The following is a 19,991-nucleotide window of genomic DNA, read 5'->3' on the forward strand; positions in this document are numbered from 1 at the left end:
TTGGTCCCTGTTGTGTATCTGAAGTGTTGGGCAGAAATTGCTAAATTGGGGATTTAACTGAGCAAAGAAAGGTGATCTGTAGGGTTGAGGTTGACCTGTGGTTTGAATAGGCATAACTGGGGCACGAAGCCATAGGATTTGTAACTTGATGTGATGAATATCCTGTATCATTACTTGTTTTCCCCTATTCCCCTTCTGAGATCCCCTAAGAACGTCTGAAATGAGCTGAGCTTGTCTGGCCTTCCATCAGTAAGACTGGCCACGTGGCCAGAGGAAAAAAGACCTGACCCAGAGCCCCTGAGATAAATTTTATCAGGAGGTCCATAGTGCCTGTTGGGCCCCCTTAAGGGATACCAAGTTTCTTTTGGGCCCCGTCCTTTCTCCATTGGACCATAATTTCTATGAATTATGATATGTAAAATTATGTAGGCTTACACAAAATGTGAATGCTAGACTTCACACAATATATGCAAACATTTTCTGAGATCCCAGGAAATTTCCAGCTCCCCTCTTTGGCACTCAGACCCCCTTTTTGACCCCAGGCCTAGACATGATTTATCTACAGTATTTCTCCCTGAAGGGATCCAGGTCAATGTACCTCCTGCATTCCCCTCTCATGGGCCCTGATGAGATCGGAAAATGTAAAATCCCAGGAAATTTGAGGCCCTCTCCTTTGGCTACTTCGTCCCCTTTTTGACCCTGGACCTGGGTACAATTTACCCCCTGCACTCCCCTATTATGGGCCCTGCCCTGGCCAGCTCACCTGCTGAGAATGGCACCTGTCACTCCATCACTCCCTCCTTTCCACCAGACCAGTTTGACCAATCAGGAAGGCAGATGAGCACCCAAACCACAGTAACTCAGGGTAGAGCACAAAGCTTCTCTGGGCTGTTTTTGGTTCTGACACTTACAAGATATTATATTCTAATGTTCTGAAATGAAGATGATGGAGTCCAATGATCTTGACTGGGATCATGGTATAAGAGGAGGGGGGTTGACCCTTTCTCCTTGTGATGTTTTCTTGACCAAGGTGGCCTCCTCCAGCTGCAATTTAATGCAGCTCTGAAGGTAAAACTGGGTGTGCTGTGGGAGGTGGTCTGGTCCAGAGCATAACGGCAGGAAATTGGCAACGTTAGAGACAAAAGTTGGGGGAAATATAGAGGAATGCAGACTGTTGTGCCTTTTCCAGTACCCTTCACCAAAGGCTACTGAAAAAAAAAAACCCACAGTCAGGGAATTAAAGGGCAGGTCCTCTCCTGGATTGAAAACTGGTTGAAGACCAGGAAACAGAGAGTGGGTGTCAATGGGCAATTTTCACAATGGAGAGAGGTGAAAAGCGGTGTGCCCCAAGGATCTGTCCTGGGACCGGTGTTTTTCAACCTCTTCATAAATGACCTGGAGACAGGGTTGAGCAGTGAGGTGGCTAAGTTTGCAGACAACACCAAACTTTTCCGAGTGGTGAAGACCAGAAGTGATTGTGAGGAGCTCCAGAAGGATCTCTCCAAACCGGCAGAATAGGCAGCAAAATGGCAGATGCGTTTCAATGTAAGTAAGTGTAAGGTCATGCACATTGGGACAAAAAAAATAAAACTTCACATATAGGCTAAAGGGTTCTGAGCTGTCTGTGACAGATCAGGAGAGAGATCTTGGGGTGGTGGTGGACAAGTCGATGAAAGTGTCGACCCAGTGTGCGGCGGCAGTAAAGAAGGCCAATTCTATGCTTGGGATCATTACAATCCTTGGGATCATTGAGACTTTCTATGCTTGGGATCATTGAATTCTATGCTTGGGATCATTGAGACTTTTCGGCGAGGACTGAAGACTTTGCTATTTAAACAAGCCTTCTGACTTCATGGCCTTTTTAACATCTTTTATACATCTTTTAGTTGCTTTATTACAGGCCTGATTCCTCTAAGAACTGCTGTTTTATGCTTTTTTTTATTCTGACTTTTATCTGACTACTGTTTTTATGGTTTCTGTTAATGTGTTTTTAATATGTTTTTATCTGTTTGTGAAATTGTTTTAATCTGTTTTTATATGTTGTAAGCCGCCCTGGATAGAAATAAAGTTTATTATTATTATTATTAGAAAAGGTATTGAGAACAAAATGGCTAATATTATAATGCCGTTGTACAAATCGATGGTAAGGCCACACCTGGAGTATTGTGTCCAGTTCTGGTCGCTGCATCTCAAAAAGGACATAGTGGAAATGGAAAAGGTGCAAAAGAGAGCGACTAAGGGTGCAATCCTAACCCCTTATGTCAGTGCTTTCCAGCACTGTTATCCTGCACATGCCCAATCTCGTCTGATCTCGGAAGCTAAGCAGGGTCAGGCCTGGTTAGTACTTGGATGGGAGACCTCCTGGGAATACCGGGTGCTGTAGGCTTATACCATAGTCTTTCGAGACTGAAGGTTGCCAACCATTTTATAAAAATGTTCTCAGGATTTTCCGGCCCAGCCTCATGGTTCGTAAAGGCTTGTTGAGACTGGTGCTTTGGGAGCTGAGGGCCAGTGTTGGATTCTTCTTGAATCCTTCCCCAGGGGATGCTCTTCCCTTTCCAGACCAGAAAGTCTCCTGTGGTTGATAATGAAAACATAGCTGATGATGGCAACTTAGCAAGCACCTTGTGGATGACCTGTACAACGCATTGCACAGTCAAAGGTACCAAAGGAGATGAGGGAGAGGGAAGGCAGACAATCTCTTCCTCATCTCTCTTCTTAATTAGTACTGTTTGTTCAGTCCACTGCCAAATACCCTCCCCAACTGGGCCACAAGTCTTCCTTCTCTGGCCCCTTTCTCGACAGCGCTTCCACACAGCCCATTCAAGAATATTCAGGTCTCCATCCATTTCCCTCTGCCACATTCAGCTCTGTGCCACCGGAGTGTTGCCAAATACAGAGTCTGAGCTGAAGGAGGAGCTTATTGGGTGGGGCTGCAAGCCTGAACACGGATCTCTGCTAGTCAATTGCAGGAAGGTGAAAGAGAGATGGCAGCCTTGGAGCCACGTAGTGTACTGGTGACTGGATCCAACCGGGGCATCGGCTTGGAGATTGTCAGGCAGCTGGCTGGGAAAAAGAACCGACCAGAATGGATCTTCGCCACCTGCCGGGACCCAGAAGGTGCAGGTGCTCAGGTGAGCCCAAAGGTGGACCTAGCTGGATCTTAGGGTGGATGCTTAAAGAAGGGAATTCCTTTTGATGCTGAGAAAATGGTGCCAAATGCAGTTGAGCTTTCTGGCACGACTTCTTCAGCCCACAATTATTCTTATTTATGCTGTTATTATTAATATTAGTGAGGCAGGATTGGTGTCGGGGAATGTTTACAAGGTCCCTTACAAATTAATTCCCCCCATGTCCTTTGGTGAGCCTTCCCTTCCCTTTTGGTTGCACAATGTGGGAGGTTAAAGAACTGGAAAGGGGCTAATCCCCCATTCCTCTGAAGAGCAGTTATAGAGAGATGTAATGAATTTCAGAGTTGTGGAATTTATGAGAATAACCAGATGAAACTTCCAGTAATACTAATGGGAATGAATACCACAAACCAATAATTTTAATTGAATGTGGGCTTACTTCTGAGTAAACATACTTAGGATTACTGCCTTTGCTTTCATCGAAAGCTGCTTACAAGAAGAAAACATCCTCACAGTTTGTTCAGGGCAAATGTAGTGGACAAAGGGTCCAATTTTATCCAACTTTCCAGCGCTGGTGCAGCCACAATGCAGACCCTCACAAGGTAAGGGAACAAGCATTCACTAACCTTGAGTAACCTCCATGAATCCCCCTGCCCACTGCAGGAGGCAGCACACACCCAGCTGGCATGGGTGTATCTGTGCTGGTAAACTGGAAAAGGTTGGGCCCTGATTGTCGGAACGTGCTCAAAGCCTAAGTCACACACTTCAGTACCTTTATTGGCATATTAAAAGTTTACAGAGAATAAATAACATAATAAAATAGAACAGCTTTGGGAATGTTAACTTCAAATTTTGGCCTTAGAGACTACCGCTAAAAATTCCGCCGCCAGATTGGTAATAGGAGGGGAATAATCACTGAGAAGAATTGGGAAACAAAGCCTACGTCAATAATGATGTGCATTAATGCTTGTACACACTTTTGCAGTAACAAGGTAGGTTTGGCTTTTGCAGATTCTGTTGCAGTGTTCTGTAGGAACTAAGTTGCATAACTTCAATGCTCCCCATTCCAAGCAAGGCTATTGTCCAAACTTGAGATTCTGCCTGAGGATACTCTTGGCAAGTCTCAAGAATGCAACAGGTGCACACGTTGTGAGCTAATATGCACATACACATCACCAAACCGAATAAGATGCTATCACCTCCTGTTTTGCCCTGTCCCATCACGTTTGACTCTGTAGATTAGCTCATGCTAATCACTGGTCCAGGCGGGCAGAGTCTATCAATTTGAGGGGCACGCTGGCAGGGACCAATTCGCCTTCTATGGCTATTTCATCCTATGATTCCCTTTTCGAGTCTTTAATTCAGTTTCTTAGAGCTTCTCTTTCCTCTCGCTCCGTCAACCATGTTCCTACGTGGTTTGACTCAGAGTGTTGGCGAGCTAAGAGGTGTGTTAGGCAGGCTTTCCATCAAATACGCCTCAATCCCTCCCTCGAATCTTTAAGATTTTTTTTTTTTTTGAGGAAACGTTGTCAGATCTTTTTGGATAGAAAAAAACTCTCTTTTGCCCGACAAAAATGGCTCCAACTACACGATGCAATTTCAACTAACAATTATAAATCTTTTTGGTCCTTAGTTACCCGTACTAATTTGCCTCCCTTTAATATTGTCCCTTCTCCCATTTCTCCGTCTGCTTGGGTTGCTCATTTTTCAGGAATTTTTTCCGCCTCTGATTCTTGTGAACCTTTTATCTCTATTCCCTCAGATTGTCCCAAATGGCCACCTGTTACTCCTGACGAGGTCGTTGAGTTGATTAGCACTTTGAAACCCGGGAAAGCTCCTGGCCCGGATGACATTTTGAGTGAAATATTAACCACCAATCCCACCTGGTAGTCGGTACCACTAGCAAATCTTTTCACTCTAGTTAATCCATCTGGTCTTTTTCCAGATTCCCGGCTCTCATCAATTCTTGTTCCTATTTTCAAGAGGGGTGATCCGTCTCTCCCAGAAAATTATAGGCCCATTAGCCTGCTTTCTGTTATAGGGAAGCTTTATTCTAAATATCTATTAGTTAGACTTTCATCATGGGCTTCCTCTAAAGCCCTTCCGGGTAGAGAACAAATTGACTTTCGCCTAGGCGCCTCTACTGTTGATCATGCCTTTTTACTCTCCTTCTTGGTTGAGAAATACTCTGCCCATTATGGTGCCAAACTCTTTGTGGCTTTCATCGATCTCTGCGGAGCGTTTGACTCCATTAATAGGGCTATGCTGTGGAACAAATTGGCCGGTTGTGGGATTGATCCCCGCCTCCTTTTCCTAATTCGACGTCTCCATTCAACTAATTATTGTAGGGTACGTTTTAATAGTCTGGGTTCTACAACTGAGAAAATTCCTATTAGTAAGGGAGTTCGACAAGGCTGTATTCTCGCTCCCCTCCTCTTCAGTCTTTTTTTGGCAGATTTACCTTCGCATCTATTAAATTGTCAGAATTCCCCTTCCCTCAATGGTGCTCCCCTCCCTATCCTCCTTTATGCAGATGACGCAGTCCTTTTGTCTGTTACCAGACTTGGCCTGTGTCATTCTTTGCTTGCTTTTCTGGATTATCCAATGTTTATCCAATGACTTAATAATGAATTCTGAAAAAAACAAAATTTTGGTTTTCGCTAAGTCTTGGACTTTGTTTCCCTGGACGATTGGTACTCTTTCTTTCCAACAAGTACCGTCCTTTAAATATCTAGGGATTCTTTTTCATTTTCGCCATAGTTGGTCACCGCACCCGAAATCTGCCATTTCCTCAGTTGTACCTTATTTAAATGCGATTGCACGTTTTCATTTTTCTTGTGGGAATCAGTATGTCCCTGCCGCCCTTCACATTTTCAAAACTAAAATTCTTTCTCAATTACTGTATGGTGCCGCCATTTGGATAGAGGCTGCAAGTCATGATCTTGACCAAGTTGCAGCCTCTTTCCTCAGACGGATCTTGGGGGTTCCTAATTTAATCAGATTATCCACTCTCATTCTCGAATTAGGGATCCACCTTCCCTCTACTATGGCGTGGTCCCTTACATTCAAGTTCTGGCTTTGTCTGCATTTAACTATCCACCCTGAATCTCTTTTAAACGATCTTTTAAAAGATTCCTTTTTTTCTAAGTGGTTTCAAGCGATCGATTCTAAACTTCTATCATTGGGATTGTCCTTTGAATCTCTTGCGGACATTAGTCTTCATCGAGCCCATTCAGTTATTAAGACCAAACTATGGGAACTTGAATTTATTCATCTCTCATCCAACCTCAATCCTACCTGCTCTCCCCGGTTTTTTGGCCTTTTTCCTTCATCTGGCCATCCACACAACTATTTTACTATGTTGATTAATCCTGTTAAAAGGAGGGCATTTATGTTGGCGAGATTTAACACCTTTCCATCAGCCATACATTTTGGCAGATTTTTTAATATCCCTTTGGAACATAGATTGTGTCCCCTTTGCTCTTTGGAGCTGGACACAGTGGCCCACATTTTACTCTGTTGTCCGTCCCTTCAACTACTCCAAGAAATTCATTTACATTCTGTACTTTCTTTCCCTCTAAGTTCTTTGTCAGAGACCTTATCTGCACTTTTGAGTGACTCGGTTGTATCCACCACTGGTGCGGTAGCAGAATTTCTATCTGCAGTTGCCAAGTTAAAACCTTTAACCTGATGTATCTCTGTTTCGTTGTGATCTTTTCTCAGTAGCACAGCCATTGTCTTGATTATTTTCCTGTACTGTGTTTTAATGTTTTATTTAATTTTTGCTTATGCCAATAAAGGTTTTGGAATGGAATAGAATGGAATGGATTAGCTCATGCATAATAATCTTTATCTGTTTCATTGGCTCTTTTAGGAGTTGAGGAACTTGGCTGCTAAACATCAGGGAGTGGTGATCGTCCAGCTGGGTAGGTAGCTGTTGCCATTCTCCTCTACCACCCATTGGCACTTTGGAATTAGTGGGGGCATGAGTTGAGGTTTCAGACTGTTGCGCAAGATAGCTTCTTTGCAGATAACCGGTGGATTGGGTCCTCATCTGCTGTCCTTGCTCCAGAAATGTTTTGCCAGGTCACATCTCCCTTACAGGCACATCCCGTTTTCCGAGATGTCTGAGTCTAGATCTTTTGTGTCTGTGGAAGTGCACTTCCCCGCTCAGGCACTGCACTTTGGGACTGAGACAGACCAGCAGGCATTGCTGTCTTCCATCAGGGCCTCTTAAGAATATTATCATTATTTACTTTTTATGACCAGATGGCACACGCTTTAGAAACAAGGTTGAAAACACTTCATCGCATGCTTTTTTCACTCCATTTAATTCCAAAGTCGCTGCTTTCCCTTCCAACGTAGTCCTTGCAGTTTCAAATTCAGGCAGTCACCTGAGATCCCAGTGCTAAGGACTCAGAGCTCTGGCGCCGAGCTCCAGCACTGGTGCCAGGTGTCATCAACAAGCACATTTACAGCACCCTCTGAGGAGGGAACATTGGTCCAGCGCCAGCCAGCACTCGACCCAGTGCTGAATGGTCGCTGCCCGGAGCAAGGAAAGAGCTCCGAGTAGTGGTAAGGACCGTTGGGGTGCGTGGGAGGCATTCTGGGGCAGGAGGAGGGCAGGGCAGGAGCAACTGGGGCGGAAGGGTTGGGGGACTGGCAGAGCCCTGCTCTGCTGGATCCTATCCTCCATGTTGGGCTTTGCACGGAGCAAAAAAGCCAGCACAGACTTGAGGAACCCCATTGTGGCACTTGGGGCTTTCCTCGGGGGAAGGGGATGAAAGTCTCCCTGAGGGTACCTCTGGCAGCACCGAGCATCCCGCTGTATCCTGGAGACTTGGGGCGCCACGCTGCATCCGGTGGTCACCATTTGGTGCTGCTGCACCTTGCAGCACCACCGGGGACAGGACTGGGCTGTGAGGCTGTGGATGGGAAGGACGCCTGCTGCCCACCTCTGCCCACCCTCTGTCTCTGCTATTCCTTCTCCTGCTCCCTGGATCTGAGAAAGGGTTGGGGAACAGAGCAGAGACGTAAGTGTGGAAGAGAGACGGTGTTGGGATGCAGGGTCTCTTGGGGAGTGTGGAATAATTCAGAACTGCTTCACACATTAAGAAGGAGATGTGGCCTTTGCACATGACAGGGACTCCGCAGCTGGGAATGCTGTCGAGATGACAGGCTAAGGTGGTGGGGGAGGCCAGAAGTCAGAAGGAGTGGGGGAGGGCAGAATGGGGGCAGGGATGAAACAATGTAGCAGCGAAGCAGGGGAAGGGTGAATCGGGTCTGGGAAAGTGTGAGTTTGGCAGCTGCCAAATCCCAGTCTTCTTCCCGGATCACTTTCTCCTGTATGGGTCCATGTGGATCTGTGCCAGCTATTCAGCGATTGCAGTCCTAGTAGACTCCCCTGTGCCACCGAGGCTTACCCCTGGCAAGAGAACAATTGTCCCTTTAGGCAGTGTGACCTCCGCAGCTGCCCCACTGCAGGATGCAATGGTAGCCATTTTGATGCTGCTGCATCTTTGAGGGGGGAGGGAATTAGGACTGGATTCTCAGTATGCATAAACACAGTAGTGCGTAAGAAAAAGTTATGTGCATGAAGTACTCTGAACTTTCAGAAAGCCGTGATGATAGCAAGGCAATAGTGCTGCTGGGATGGATTCTGGGCATGGATAGCAGATTTTGATCGCTGCTGAAATCTTCTCTCTGCTGCTGCAGATGTTTCTGACCCATCCAGCATCAAGGCTGCTGCAGCCCGAGTCACTCAGCAGCTAAAAGGGGCTGGGCTGAATCTCCTGATCAACAATGCTGGGATTGCAAAGCATTCTACTCTGGAGAGCGAAACACCGGAGAACATGTCTGAAGGGTATAACATCAATGTGATAGGACCTCTGATGGTGAGCCAGGTAAGTGCATCCTCTCAGGATGATCCTGGCACCTCTTCTTTGAAACACTTATTGGAAGTGCTTAACATTTGCAGACCAAATAGTCCAGCGCCAGTATTTCGTGGTGATGAGGTCACACATGGATTTCCACCAATTTCTGGACTATGTGGCTGTGCCGTTAATAGCTGCATCAAAGACAGAAATTCAACAGGTGAGGCTTCCCCCCTTTATGTATGTGGATTGATGAGAAAACATTACACCATTTGAACCAGGCATGTGAGTAACTGCCATGTGGATGTCCCACAAAATAATATTTGCCCACCAGCAGGTAACTGCTGGACTCACGTTTGGATTCAAAGTGTTGCTTTTGCATTGATGAAGGGATGTCCTCTCCACCAAGCTCTGCCCCAAAATAATAGGGATGCTTTTATTTTTTTCTTTCTGTCTCCAGGCCTTCCTGCCCTCGCTGAGGAAGGCAGCTCAAGAAAGCCCAAAGAAAGGAATGAGCTGCAGCAAGGCTGCCATTGTCAACATTTCAAGTCAAGCTGGCTCCCTCGAAACAATCCTTGGGTGGGATTTTGCTGTACATATCATCGCTTACCGTTGCAGCAAAGTATGTACAAAACCAGCAAGCAAACCTGTGAAGGGTTAGCTCTCTTGACAGCATGGCAGGAAGAAGAAAGTGCCTTTGCATCACAAGCTCTTTCTTCATTTTTCTTCCACCCTCTTCTAGGTCATCCTTTTCCCCTCCTGTTTTTACCACTGTGAACAGACAGGGAGTACAGGACATTCATTGAGGCAGGGACTCTTCCTTCTCTTTATGTATGAAACTGCAAAGTATCATGTACATCAATGGTGCTTCAGTAATATTGGAAATGAATTATAACAAGTCAGAGGCGCTTTCCAACTTCTGTAGTGTAAAACATTGTTCAGGGCCTTATCTGCTTACCACTGGTAAATAAAAATTATGGGTCCCTATGCAGAGAAGCTAATATTGCTTTCTATAGCACAATACTATGCATGTCTGCTCAGAAGTAAGTCCTATTCTGTATAATGAGGGCTACTCCTTGGGAAGTGCGCATAGAATTAAAGGTATGGACCCACAATGTCGTTCTTTAGACTTGCTGGTTTCAGCCACTGTGTTTGTGTATTCTTATTGTAAAGCTCTTTGTAAAGCAATTCTGAAAAGTGGCATGGATAAGTCAACAAAAGAAAATAACACAAAAGTCCTTCTCATACACTCCCAATCCTTGACTAACTGGATTCAACTCTTTTCCCGTTCTCTGTTGTCTGCCACCACCACAGTTAGAAAGAACAGGGTACCTGCCTACCACTGTCAGAAGGGAGAATATAATCTCCTTGATGGGTGGAACTCATTCTTGGATTATAAATGTGTGAAGCAGACATTGATGGCAGTTTGCATTTCCTTCTATAACTTGCACTGGAAAGAGAAGAAAACAGAAATCTGTCACTAGAAAGTGTACCAAATAAAATCATTTAGGCCTATCGATCCCACCTTTTAACCTCATGTCCTTTCTTTCAATTGGGACGCATCATTGACTACCCTGTTTCTGCCATTTTTCCCTTCCAGGCTGCACTGAACATGCTCACCCGGTGCATGTCACTAGGATTTGCCAAAGACGAGATCCTGTGCATATCATTGCATCCTGGGTGGGTGCAGACAGACATGGGAAACATGTCGGTAGGTGCTTCATCACGGAATCTTATACTGACTTAGATGCAATAAAATGTATTTCAGTACGAGGTCTAATGTCCAAGTAATATTTCAAAAAATATTTCAGAACCTTTAAAAATTTTATTTTGAACCTGCAACAGAATGTAGTTTATCCTCAAACCTAGTGCCCACTTGCCCCAAGCAGGTCACTTCCCGGTCTTCCAGTGTGTGGCTGTTCTTTTTTCTCAAAAGACACTTCAAGATCCTGTCGCTCTCTGAAGCTACTGGCAGCACAATCCTATCCCCGGCGACTCTGCCGGGTGCAGTGGCACTGGATCAACTGCATCCAGCAGCACTGCCGGGGCTTCTGGAGGCCTCCTTAGGGGAAGGAGACTTGCATTCCCTTTCTCCAAGTAAGGGTGCAGGGATTGCAATGGGTCTCCTGTGCCAGCTATTTTGCCGGCGGAGACTCGAGGAGCTCCATGTTTGGCTTTTCAGTCCAACATGGAGCACAGAATCCGGCCTGGCCCAGCATGGCCTGGCCCTGCCCTCCCCCTGCCCTGGATGCCTACCGTCCACCCCTAAGGCCCTCACTACTGCCCAGCGCACCTACTGTGCTCTGGGCAGCATCCATCTGGCACTGAACTCAGCGCCAACTGGCATTGGGCCGGCGCCAACACTGACTCCTTGCAGGATGTTGCAGACGTGCCTTACAGCATGTAAGGCGCTAGAGCTCAGCACCAGAGCTCAGCACTTAGGACTGAGCCCTGAATATGGTCAGTCTATAGCTGACTGTTTTCTGGGCAGAGGGAGTCTCCCCTTCTTTTCATGTTAACACACCCACTTCAACACTCTCAGGGTATTGCATCTGTGAGTGGCTGTGTTTTACTTGCAGCGCTCAACCATCCGAACTCTCTGTTTGTACAATACCCTGCCTATTTTAAAATTGCCTTTGGTCTGATCCAGGAACAAATTCTAGGATCACTCTCCAGCTAAAATACTAATTGTCCAGGCAGTGGCGGACCTCCCCAGCCCCACGCCCCAGGACAAAGGTCCACGATGGCACCCCCTGCAGGCTCTCGCCAACCCCCCGTGCACAAATCCACACACCCCCACTTACCAGAATCTCACGGAGCCTCGTGCAACCATAGACTGCTTTGGGGAAGCCTCTTTGAAGCTTCCCAAGGCTTTAAACCTGAGGTATTCAATCTGTGCATCCCGTCTCCCTAGTGAGGCGTGGCTAGCCTCCAGGGGCGTTGCCAGGCATCTCAGGGAGAGGGGCTGGGCTGGGCTGGGCTGGGCTGCTCTGCTGCAAGTGCTGCCTCCTGACTTGCTGCTTTTCTGCAGCTGTGAATGAGGTGGGTGGGGCAGCGTGAGGCTGGAAGGGCTTGTGAAACATGGTGGGGGGAGGTGGGAGAGAAGGCTGGCTGGGCAGGCAGAGGTGCCGCATCTCATCATGGAGCTCTTTCCATGTGCAACCTTGGCCCAAGGACTACATTTCCCCTCGCCCTGGGCATCCTGGGATTGGTCAAGGCTGCTTGGGAAGGAAGGAGCCAGCCTGCTCCTAGTGGGGGTGTGTGTGTCCAAATGCCCCAGCCTGCATCGCTCTGTCTTGCCTGGGGGGAACAGGGGTGGCATCTGCATGTTGGGTGTGTGTGTGTGAGCAGCCCCCATCTACTCTGGGGTGAGTACATCTTGCTGTATGTGGCTGCAATCCTTTCCACACTCTCCTGGGAGGAAGCCCCGTTGCCTCAAATGGTGCTTACTTCTGAGTAGACCTACATAGGCTTGGGGTCGGTGTCAGATTAACCCAGGATCCTCACCTTTCTCGTTTTCCTCCCCCTTCAAAAAAAAAAAAGCACCACTCTTGATGGCTTTGTCTCCAAAAATTGATTGAAAATAAAAATTCCCATTCCTTTTTAGCCATTCCCCTTTTTCCTCCTGCCTCCTTTTTTGGGGGGGGGGGCGTTGTAGGAATGGCGTTGTAGAGTAGCATCTACTCAGAAAAAAGGCAGCTTACTTCTGTTTGCCTTTGATCGTTGAATCAGGTGCAAGGGTATTAGGAAGACTCCTTTCAGTTGATTTCCTTCATTTTTGGTCACTTTCCCACTGTCCTTGTACAACTCACCTGTTCTCTCATTCCAGGGATCGCCTCCTATGACACAGGAGGGGAGTGTGCAGAGCATCCTGAGCACACTTGGTCGTCTCTCTGAGAAAGACAGTGGCACTTTTGTGGATTGGGAAGGGAAAATCATTCCCTGGTGAGACACACCAGAATGCCAGCTTCCCTGCGCTGCAGGGTAATTCCTTGCCAGGACCAGTGCAGGGTTTGAGCGTTTGGGTGGAGTTAGGTGGCAGACTCCTTCAAGCGTCTCAAATGAGCCGCCTTGGGTGCCCTTCGGGGAGAAAGTCAGAATATAAATAAATAAATAAATAAATGAATGAATGAATGAATTTTTGTGTGTGCTACTTTGAGCAGCTTCTGAGGTGGCACTTTACATCTTCTTATGATAGTTTTAAACATCTGTTCAGATCTCCAAGTAGTTGACCTTTATTGGAAACATCTACAGGTCTGATCAAAGCCAGCACAAGCTGCCACTGGATCAGGGGAGGAGGAGGAGAAAACATCTTCGTCCTTTCTCTGAAGTAGATGCCCAGGGTCTCTAGGATTTCTCATGGAGGCTCCCATCCAAAGAGTTTCCTGGCCATTGAGATCTGCTGACCCTTTTTTGTCCATTCAGGGGTACTAGCTAAGCATAGCTTCATAGCTAGACTCTTGAGCTGTGACCATTCACAATATCAAATTCCAATCTCACAACCATAATGTACAGGTCTGGTAGGGTCTATATGGAGAAACACGGAGAATTAATGGGAAGCCACTGGAGGACCATCATGTTGAGGAACTTTGGATATTGTGTCATTGTGCCCAATTCCCACACTGAACCTATATGATCTTGTGCTTTGGAATGACAGAAATAATGGCGTTTGCTAAATCCTTTTAAAATAAATGGCAACTTCTTTGCAACATGTAATCTGTATTCTGTACTGTGTATTCTGTCTGTTTCTGATAGCAATCTGTCCTTACAATTATAAGCTTTATAGGGCTGCCCAGGAAGGGCTGGCCGAGTGGACGGGGAGGGTGGTGAATTCATCTCTGAGGGAGGGGGTGCTCCCGCCTGCCTTGAAGCAGGCGATGGTTCACCCCCTCCTGAAGAAGCCCTCCCTGGATCCCACTAATTTTAACAACTTTCGGCCGGTCTCGAATATCCCATTCCTGGGCAAGGTGATTGAGCGGGTGGTGGCGTCCCAGCTTAGAGGGTACTGGAGGAAACGGATTATCTGGACCCATTCCAATCTGGCTTCAGGCCGGGGTTCAGGACGGAGACTGCCTTGGTCGCCTTGGTGGATGACCTTCGCCGGGGGATGGACAGGGGGAGTGCAACCCTGTTAGTCCTGCTGGACCTCTCGGCGGCTTTCGACACCATTGACCATGGTGTCCTTCTGGATCGGCTGGCCAGGTTGCGGCTTGGAGGCACGGTTTTGAAGTGGTTCCGCTCCTTCCTGGCTGACAGATCCCAGAAGGTGGTGCTGGGGGACGCCTGTTCGGCACCCCGTCCTCTTAGGTTTGGGGTGCCGCAGGGTTCCATCTTATCCCCCATGCTTTTTAACATCTACATGAAGCCGCTGGGAGAGGTCATCTGGGGATTTGGAGTGGGTTGCCATCAATATGCTGATGACACCCAGCTTTATCTCTCCTTTCCCCCTGATTCTGAGGAGGCGGTTGGGGTCCTGGATCGCTGTCTGGAGGCGGTTAGGGGCTGGATGTGGGCGAACAAGCTGAAATTAAATCCGGATAAGACAGAGGTGCTCTTGGTTCGGAAATCCACAGCTCGGGTGCTGGACTATCGTCCTGCTCTGAATGGGGTTGCACTCCCTCTGAAGGAGCAGGTCCGCAGCTTAGGGGTTCTCCTGGATCCACAGCTGCTCCTGGCGTTCCAGGTGGCGGCTGTGGCCATGGGAGCCTTTGCTCAGCTACAGCTGATTCGCCAGCTGCAACCGTACCCGAGCTGCGCAGACCTGGTCACAGTAACCCATGCCCTAGTGACATCTAGATTAGATTATTGCAATGCGCTCTACGCGGGGCTGCCTTTGAAGACGGTCCGGAAATTACAACTAGTACGGAACACGGCTGCTCGTGTGGTTGCCGGGGCACGTCGGTTTGACTCTGTCGAGCCGTTGCTTCGGCGGCTACACTGGCTGCCGGTTCTGTTCCGGGCCCAATTCAAGGTGCTAGTTTTGACTTTTAAAGCCCTTTATGATTCGGGTCCGGGGTATTTGAGGGACCGCCTCCTTCCCTACAATCCTGCCCATGCTTTTAGATCATCTGGGGGGGCCCTTTTGACTGTGCCGCCACTAAGAGATGTGAGAGGGGTGGCGGCCAGGAAGAGGGCCTTCTCAGTGGTGGCCCCCGAACTGTGGAATGCCCTCCCCTTAGAACTGAGAACTGCTCCCTCGTTGCTAACATTTCGGTGTGGACTGAAGACCTTTTTATTTCAAAAAGCCTTTAATTGTTGACAGGCTGGCTGGTGTTCTTGCTTTTATATGAAAATCCACGGGGTTTGTTTGTTTTTTAGATTTTTAATTATTGTAAATTGTTTTAATGATTGTTTTTAATGTTGTATTTTAAATTGTTTCTAAGCCGCCTTATGTGCCCTTTGGGCAAAAAGGCGGGGTATAAATTAATAATAATAATAATAATAATAATAATAATAATAATAATAATAATAATAATAATAATAATAATAATAAGCAGCTTTGTGGGAGAATCCTGTGCATGAGAATTCATATCCAAAATAACTTGGGGAACTAGAGATAAGGAAAAAGAAAGTGGTAGGAATCGATTCAACCCCTTATGTTTTTGGAGGGTATATTTTCCCAGGAGGTGGGGTTACTTGTGAAAACTGTGTCCTTGTGTTCTTGGAGAAGAGAAGCAGCTTTGCCTAACTGGGGAGGGGGTTTGACTAAGGAAAGAAAGTTGACCTGTAGGGTCAGGGAACTCAGATGGCTGGCGCAGATAAAGGTGACCCTGTGAAGAAGCTGAGCCTTGCCCCAAGGAAAGGGAAGAAACACTCCCTTACCCTGAGGAGACTTCCAGGACTGCCCCCCCCCATGTAGGATGTAGTGCACATTCCATTGGCACAGCTGCCTCAGGGCTCGGGTGTGTTACAGAATTGGGTTGCTGGTCTGCTGCCTCGGGACAATGGGTGCTGGAGCAGCCCAGAGCCCTCCCTGCTCTCCTTCTGTCTTCCAAACTACTTTATTCAGGCCTTGGCCAAATGTCTTCCCCAACTGGGTCAGGTGTCTTCCTTCTCCAGCCCCTTTCTAGGCAGTTCTAGTAGAGACCATGCAAGGTCTCCACCCATTTCCCTCTGCCACACTCAGCTCTGTGCCACCGGAGTGTTGCCAAATACAGAGTATGGGCTGAAGGAGGAGCTTATTGGGTGGGGCTGCAAGCCTGAGCACAGAGTCTGGACACCAATCTCTGCTAGTCAATCGCAGGAAGGTGAAGGAGAGATGGCAGCCTTGGAGACACGTAGCGTGCTGGTGACTGGATCCAACCGGGGCATCGGCTTGGAGATTGTCAGGCAGCTGGCTGGGAAAAAGAACCGACCAGAATGGATCTTCGCCACCTGCCGGGACCCAGAAGGTGCAGGTGCCCAGGTGAGCCCAAAGGTGGACCAAGCTGGACTTTAGGGTGGATGCATAAAAAGGGGAATTCCTTTTGATGCTGAGAAAATTTTGCCCAGTAGAACTGAGCTCTCTGGCACAATTGTTTCAGCCCCATTTTTCTAATTTATTCTGCTATTTTTAATACTGTATTAGCGAGGCTGAATTGGTACTAGGGAGTGTTCACAAGGTCCCTTACAAATAGATTATTTAAAAATGGAATTAATCTAATTGATTGATTAACTAAATAGGAAATTAATCAACTTTCTGTCAATATCCCTCGACAAGCCTTGCCTTTTGGTTGCACAATTTGGGAGGTTAAAGAGCTGGAAAGGGGTCCATTCTGCCATTCCTCTGAAGAGCAGTTATAGAGAGATGTGATGAATGTCAGAGTTGTTGGAAATTATGAGAACACGGTAACCAGATGAAACTTTCTGTAATACAAAAGGGAATGAATATCACAAAGCCATAACTTCAATTAAATGTGGGCTTACTTCTGAGTAAACATGCTTTTGCTTTCATGTTTGCTAAGCTAACATGCCTTTGCTTTCATTACTTACAAAAGGGAGGAAAACATTCTCACAGCTTATTCAGGGTAGTCAGAGGGGACCAATTGATACAACATGCTCAAAGCATAAGACTAGAAGGATTTGGATTAATGCTGGTGTCCCCCCTCCCAGTGACAGTCCAGGTGGGGCCTTTGCAGAGTTTCTCTTGCAGTGTTCTCTAAGAACTGAGTTGCATAACTTTTAAGTTGCTAAGTCCCTTAGCAACGCTCGTGCTACCATTACAGGAGGGAGGCTGGCCCAAGCCCTGCGGGGCTGTTGAAACAGGCAAGCCTGTGCTGGCTGACTCAGGCCAGCGTGGGGGTCTGGGAGGGGGTGGGGGGAGGTGTTCCAGGGCAGGTGGGGGGAAGGCAGGCCTGTGTGTTGGGGCAGTTCAGTGGGGGCGGGGCCAGGGTCCACACTTGTGCCGGATCCTAAACCCAGTTCCAGGTGGTCCAGAGCAGCTCTGGGCCGCTAGGATTTTCGCCACCTGTTGAGGTGGTGCAGATCTGATGGGGCTGCTGCAGCTTTCCCTGGGCTAAGGGGAAGGAATTCCCCTTGCCCCTGGGTGAGCCGCAACCGGCTCCAAACCCACATTATATACAGGGCAGGCCAGCTCTCCTCACGGTTCCAGTGTGGGATAGGATTGGGCTGTGAGTTGTATATCTTGAATGCTCCCCATTCAGAGTAACGCCGTTGTCAAAACTTGAGATTCAGCATGAGGTTACTCAGACTGAATCTCAGGAATGCAACAGTTGCATTCTGTTGGCAACCTTCAGTCTCGAAAGACTATGGTATCGCGCTCTGAATGGTGGTTCTGGAACAGCATTTAGTGTGGCTGAAAAGGCCGATTCGGGAGTGACAATCCCTTCCACACCGGGAGCAAGTGCAGTCTGTCCCTGGTCTGTCTCCCTGGCTATGGGCCTTCCTTCTTTGCCTCTTAGCCTCAGACTGTTGGCCAAGTGTCTCTTCAAACTGGGAAAGGCCGTGCTGCACAGCCTGCCTCCAAGCGGGCCGCTCAGAGGCCAGGGTTTCCCACCTGTTGAGGTCCACTCCTAAGGCCTTCAGATCCCTCTTGCAGATGTCCTTGTATCGCAGCTGTGGTCTACCTGTAGGGCGCTTCCTCTTTGCCGACGATGCAGCTGTCACTACCCACTCTGCCAAAGATCTCCAGCAGCTCATGGATCGTTTTAGCAAGGCCTGCCAAGGTTTTGGACTGACAATCAGCCTGAAGAAAACACAGGTCATGGTTCAGGATGTGGACTCACCTCCCTGCATTACAATCTCTGAGCATGAACTGGAGGTTGTCCATGACTTTGTGTACCTTGGCTCAGCGATCTCCGACACTCTTTCTCTCGATACCGAGCTAAACAAGCGCATTGGTAAAGCAGCTACCACGTTTTCCAGACTCACAAAGAGAGTCTGGTCCAACAAGAAGCTGACGGAACATACCAAGATCCAGGTCTACAGAGCTTGCGTCCTGAGTACACTTCTGTACTGCAGCGAGTCATGGACTCTTCGCTCACAACAGGAGAGGAAACTGAACGCTTTCCACATGCGCTGCCTCCGACGCATCCTCAGCATCACCTGGCAGGACAAAGTTCCAAACAACACAGTCCTGGAAGGAGCTGGAATCCCTAGCATGTATGCACTGCTGAAACAGAGACGCCTGCATTGGTTCGGTCATGTTGTGAGAATGGATGATGGCTGGATCCCAAAGGATCTCTTCTATGGTGAACAGTTGCATACACACCATTAAACTGGGTGAGATACAGTCACCTCCTGTGACTGTTCTGCACTTCTCATCATGTTTGAGTCTGTTCATTGGCTCTTGCATGAATGCCTCTGTTTCTTTGGATCTTTTAGGAGTTGAGGAATTTGGCTGCAAAACATCAGGGAGTGGTGATTGTCCCACTAGGTACGTACCTGCCGCTCTCCCTGGCCCCCATGGTCGCTTTGTAATTAGTGGGGGCATGCATTGAGACTTCAGTGTGTTTCACAGGACCACTATTTGCAGATAAAAGGTGGACTGGCTCATTCAAGATTGTTTTGCCCAGGTCACATTTCTCCAGTTTTTTGAGATGTCAGAGACTAGATCAGTGTTTCTCAACTGGTAGTCCCAGTACCACTGGTGGTACTTGAGGTCATGTCTGGTGATACTCGCAGGACCCCTGGACGCCTGCTGCCCAACAGCGATACCAGGAAGACCACGAACAACACGCAACAAACAATGGTAGCAGGCTCCAAAACATGCTTTTCCTTGCTTGAAAAAGCCCTCCCGTCCACCCTGAGCCTCTTACTAGTGTTTGTCACATGGCATCTGGCCTCCCAACCCAGTAACTGGCTATGAAGTAATTGCTAGTTTCTTTGGGTGGTACTTTGAATAGATGGACCATGTGAAGTGGTACGGTGGAGAACAAATGTTGAGAACCACCGGATTAGACATTTCATGTCTGAAGAAATGCAATTCACTTCTTAGGCACTGCATTTTGGGGGCTGAGACAGACTAGCAGCCGTTGCTATTTGCATCAGTGCAGCGTTCAGAAAAGGCCTCTGGTAAATATTACTGTCCTTTCTTTACTTTTTATGACTCTTAATGTGCACTTTAGAAACTAGGTTTACAATACTTTGTCGTGGGCTTGTTTTTCCACCCCATTTAATCCTGAAGCGGCTGCTTTCCCCATAGTCTTTGCAATTTCAAATCCATGAGGTCGGCTGAGGCTGTTGCTTCAGGCTGTGGACGGGAAAGCTGCCTGCTGCCTGCCTCTTTCAACCCCCCTGCCTCCACCAGCTCCATCTTCTGCTTCCTAGATTTGAGGAGGGAGCAGAACAGAGCAGAGTTGTAAATGTGGAAGAGATGACAGGGTTGGGATACAGCTTTTCTTTGAGAGTGTAGAATAAATCAGGGCTACTTCACATGTTAAGAAGGAACGATGGCATTTGCCACTGTGTTCATACAGGAAACACATGCATCAGTGCAGGGAGACAGACATGCATCATAGCCAGGGAGACAGACCAGGGACAGACTGCA

General features: G+C 47.7%; 1 protein-coding gene and 2 pseudogenes across 1 annotated transcript; all 3 read left to right on the forward strand.

Moving 5' to 3' along the window:
- Positions 1 to 2,266: 2,266 nt before the first annotated feature.
- On the forward strand, positions 2,267 to 2,386 carry LOC136661011 (5S ribosomal RNA; annotated as a pseudogene).
- Positions 2,387 to 2,987: 601 nt separating this feature from the next.
- Positions 2,988 to 12,953, forward strand: LOC136660419 (C-signal-like). The gene is made up of 6 exons (XM_066637586.1): positions 2,988 to 3,134; positions 7,006 to 7,057; positions 8,847 to 9,034; positions 9,465 to 9,626; positions 10,605 to 10,715; positions 12,834 to 12,953. Exons 1-6 carry the CDS (start codon positions 2,988 to 2,990, stop codon positions 12,951 to 12,953), a joined length of 780 nt encoding a protein of 259 aa, XP_066493683.1.
- A 3,309-nt stretch (positions 12,954 to 16,262) lies between these two features.
- The window catches only part of LOC136660691 (uncharacterized), a 35,808-nt pseudogene continuing 32,079 nt past the window's right edge, over positions 16,263 to 19,991 (forward strand).

This window comes from Tiliqua scincoides, chromosome 9 (genome assembly GCF_035046505.1).
Source record: "Tiliqua scincoides isolate rTilSci1 chromosome 9, rTilSci1.hap2, whole genome shotgun sequence".
Taxonomy (NCBI): Eukaryota; Metazoa; Chordata; class Lepidosauria; order Squamata; family Scincidae; genus Tiliqua; species Tiliqua scincoides.

What these genes read in the sequence shown, in the direction of transcription:
- LOC136660419 (XM_066637586.1), top strand. Translation starts at nt 2,988, where the DNA reads ATGGCAGCCTTGGAGCCACGTAGTGTACTGGTGACTGGATCCAACCGG. An exon ending in AGTGGTGATCGTCCAGCTGG is followed by an intron (nt 7,058 to 8,846) that starts GTAGGTAGCTGT and finishes CTGCTGCTGCAG; the next exon opens with ATGTTTCTGACCCATCCAGC. An exon ending in CAGACATGGGAAACATGTCG is followed by an intron (nt 10,716 to 12,833) that starts GTAGGTGCTTCA and finishes CTCTCATTCCAG; the next exon opens with GGATCGCCTCCTATGACACA.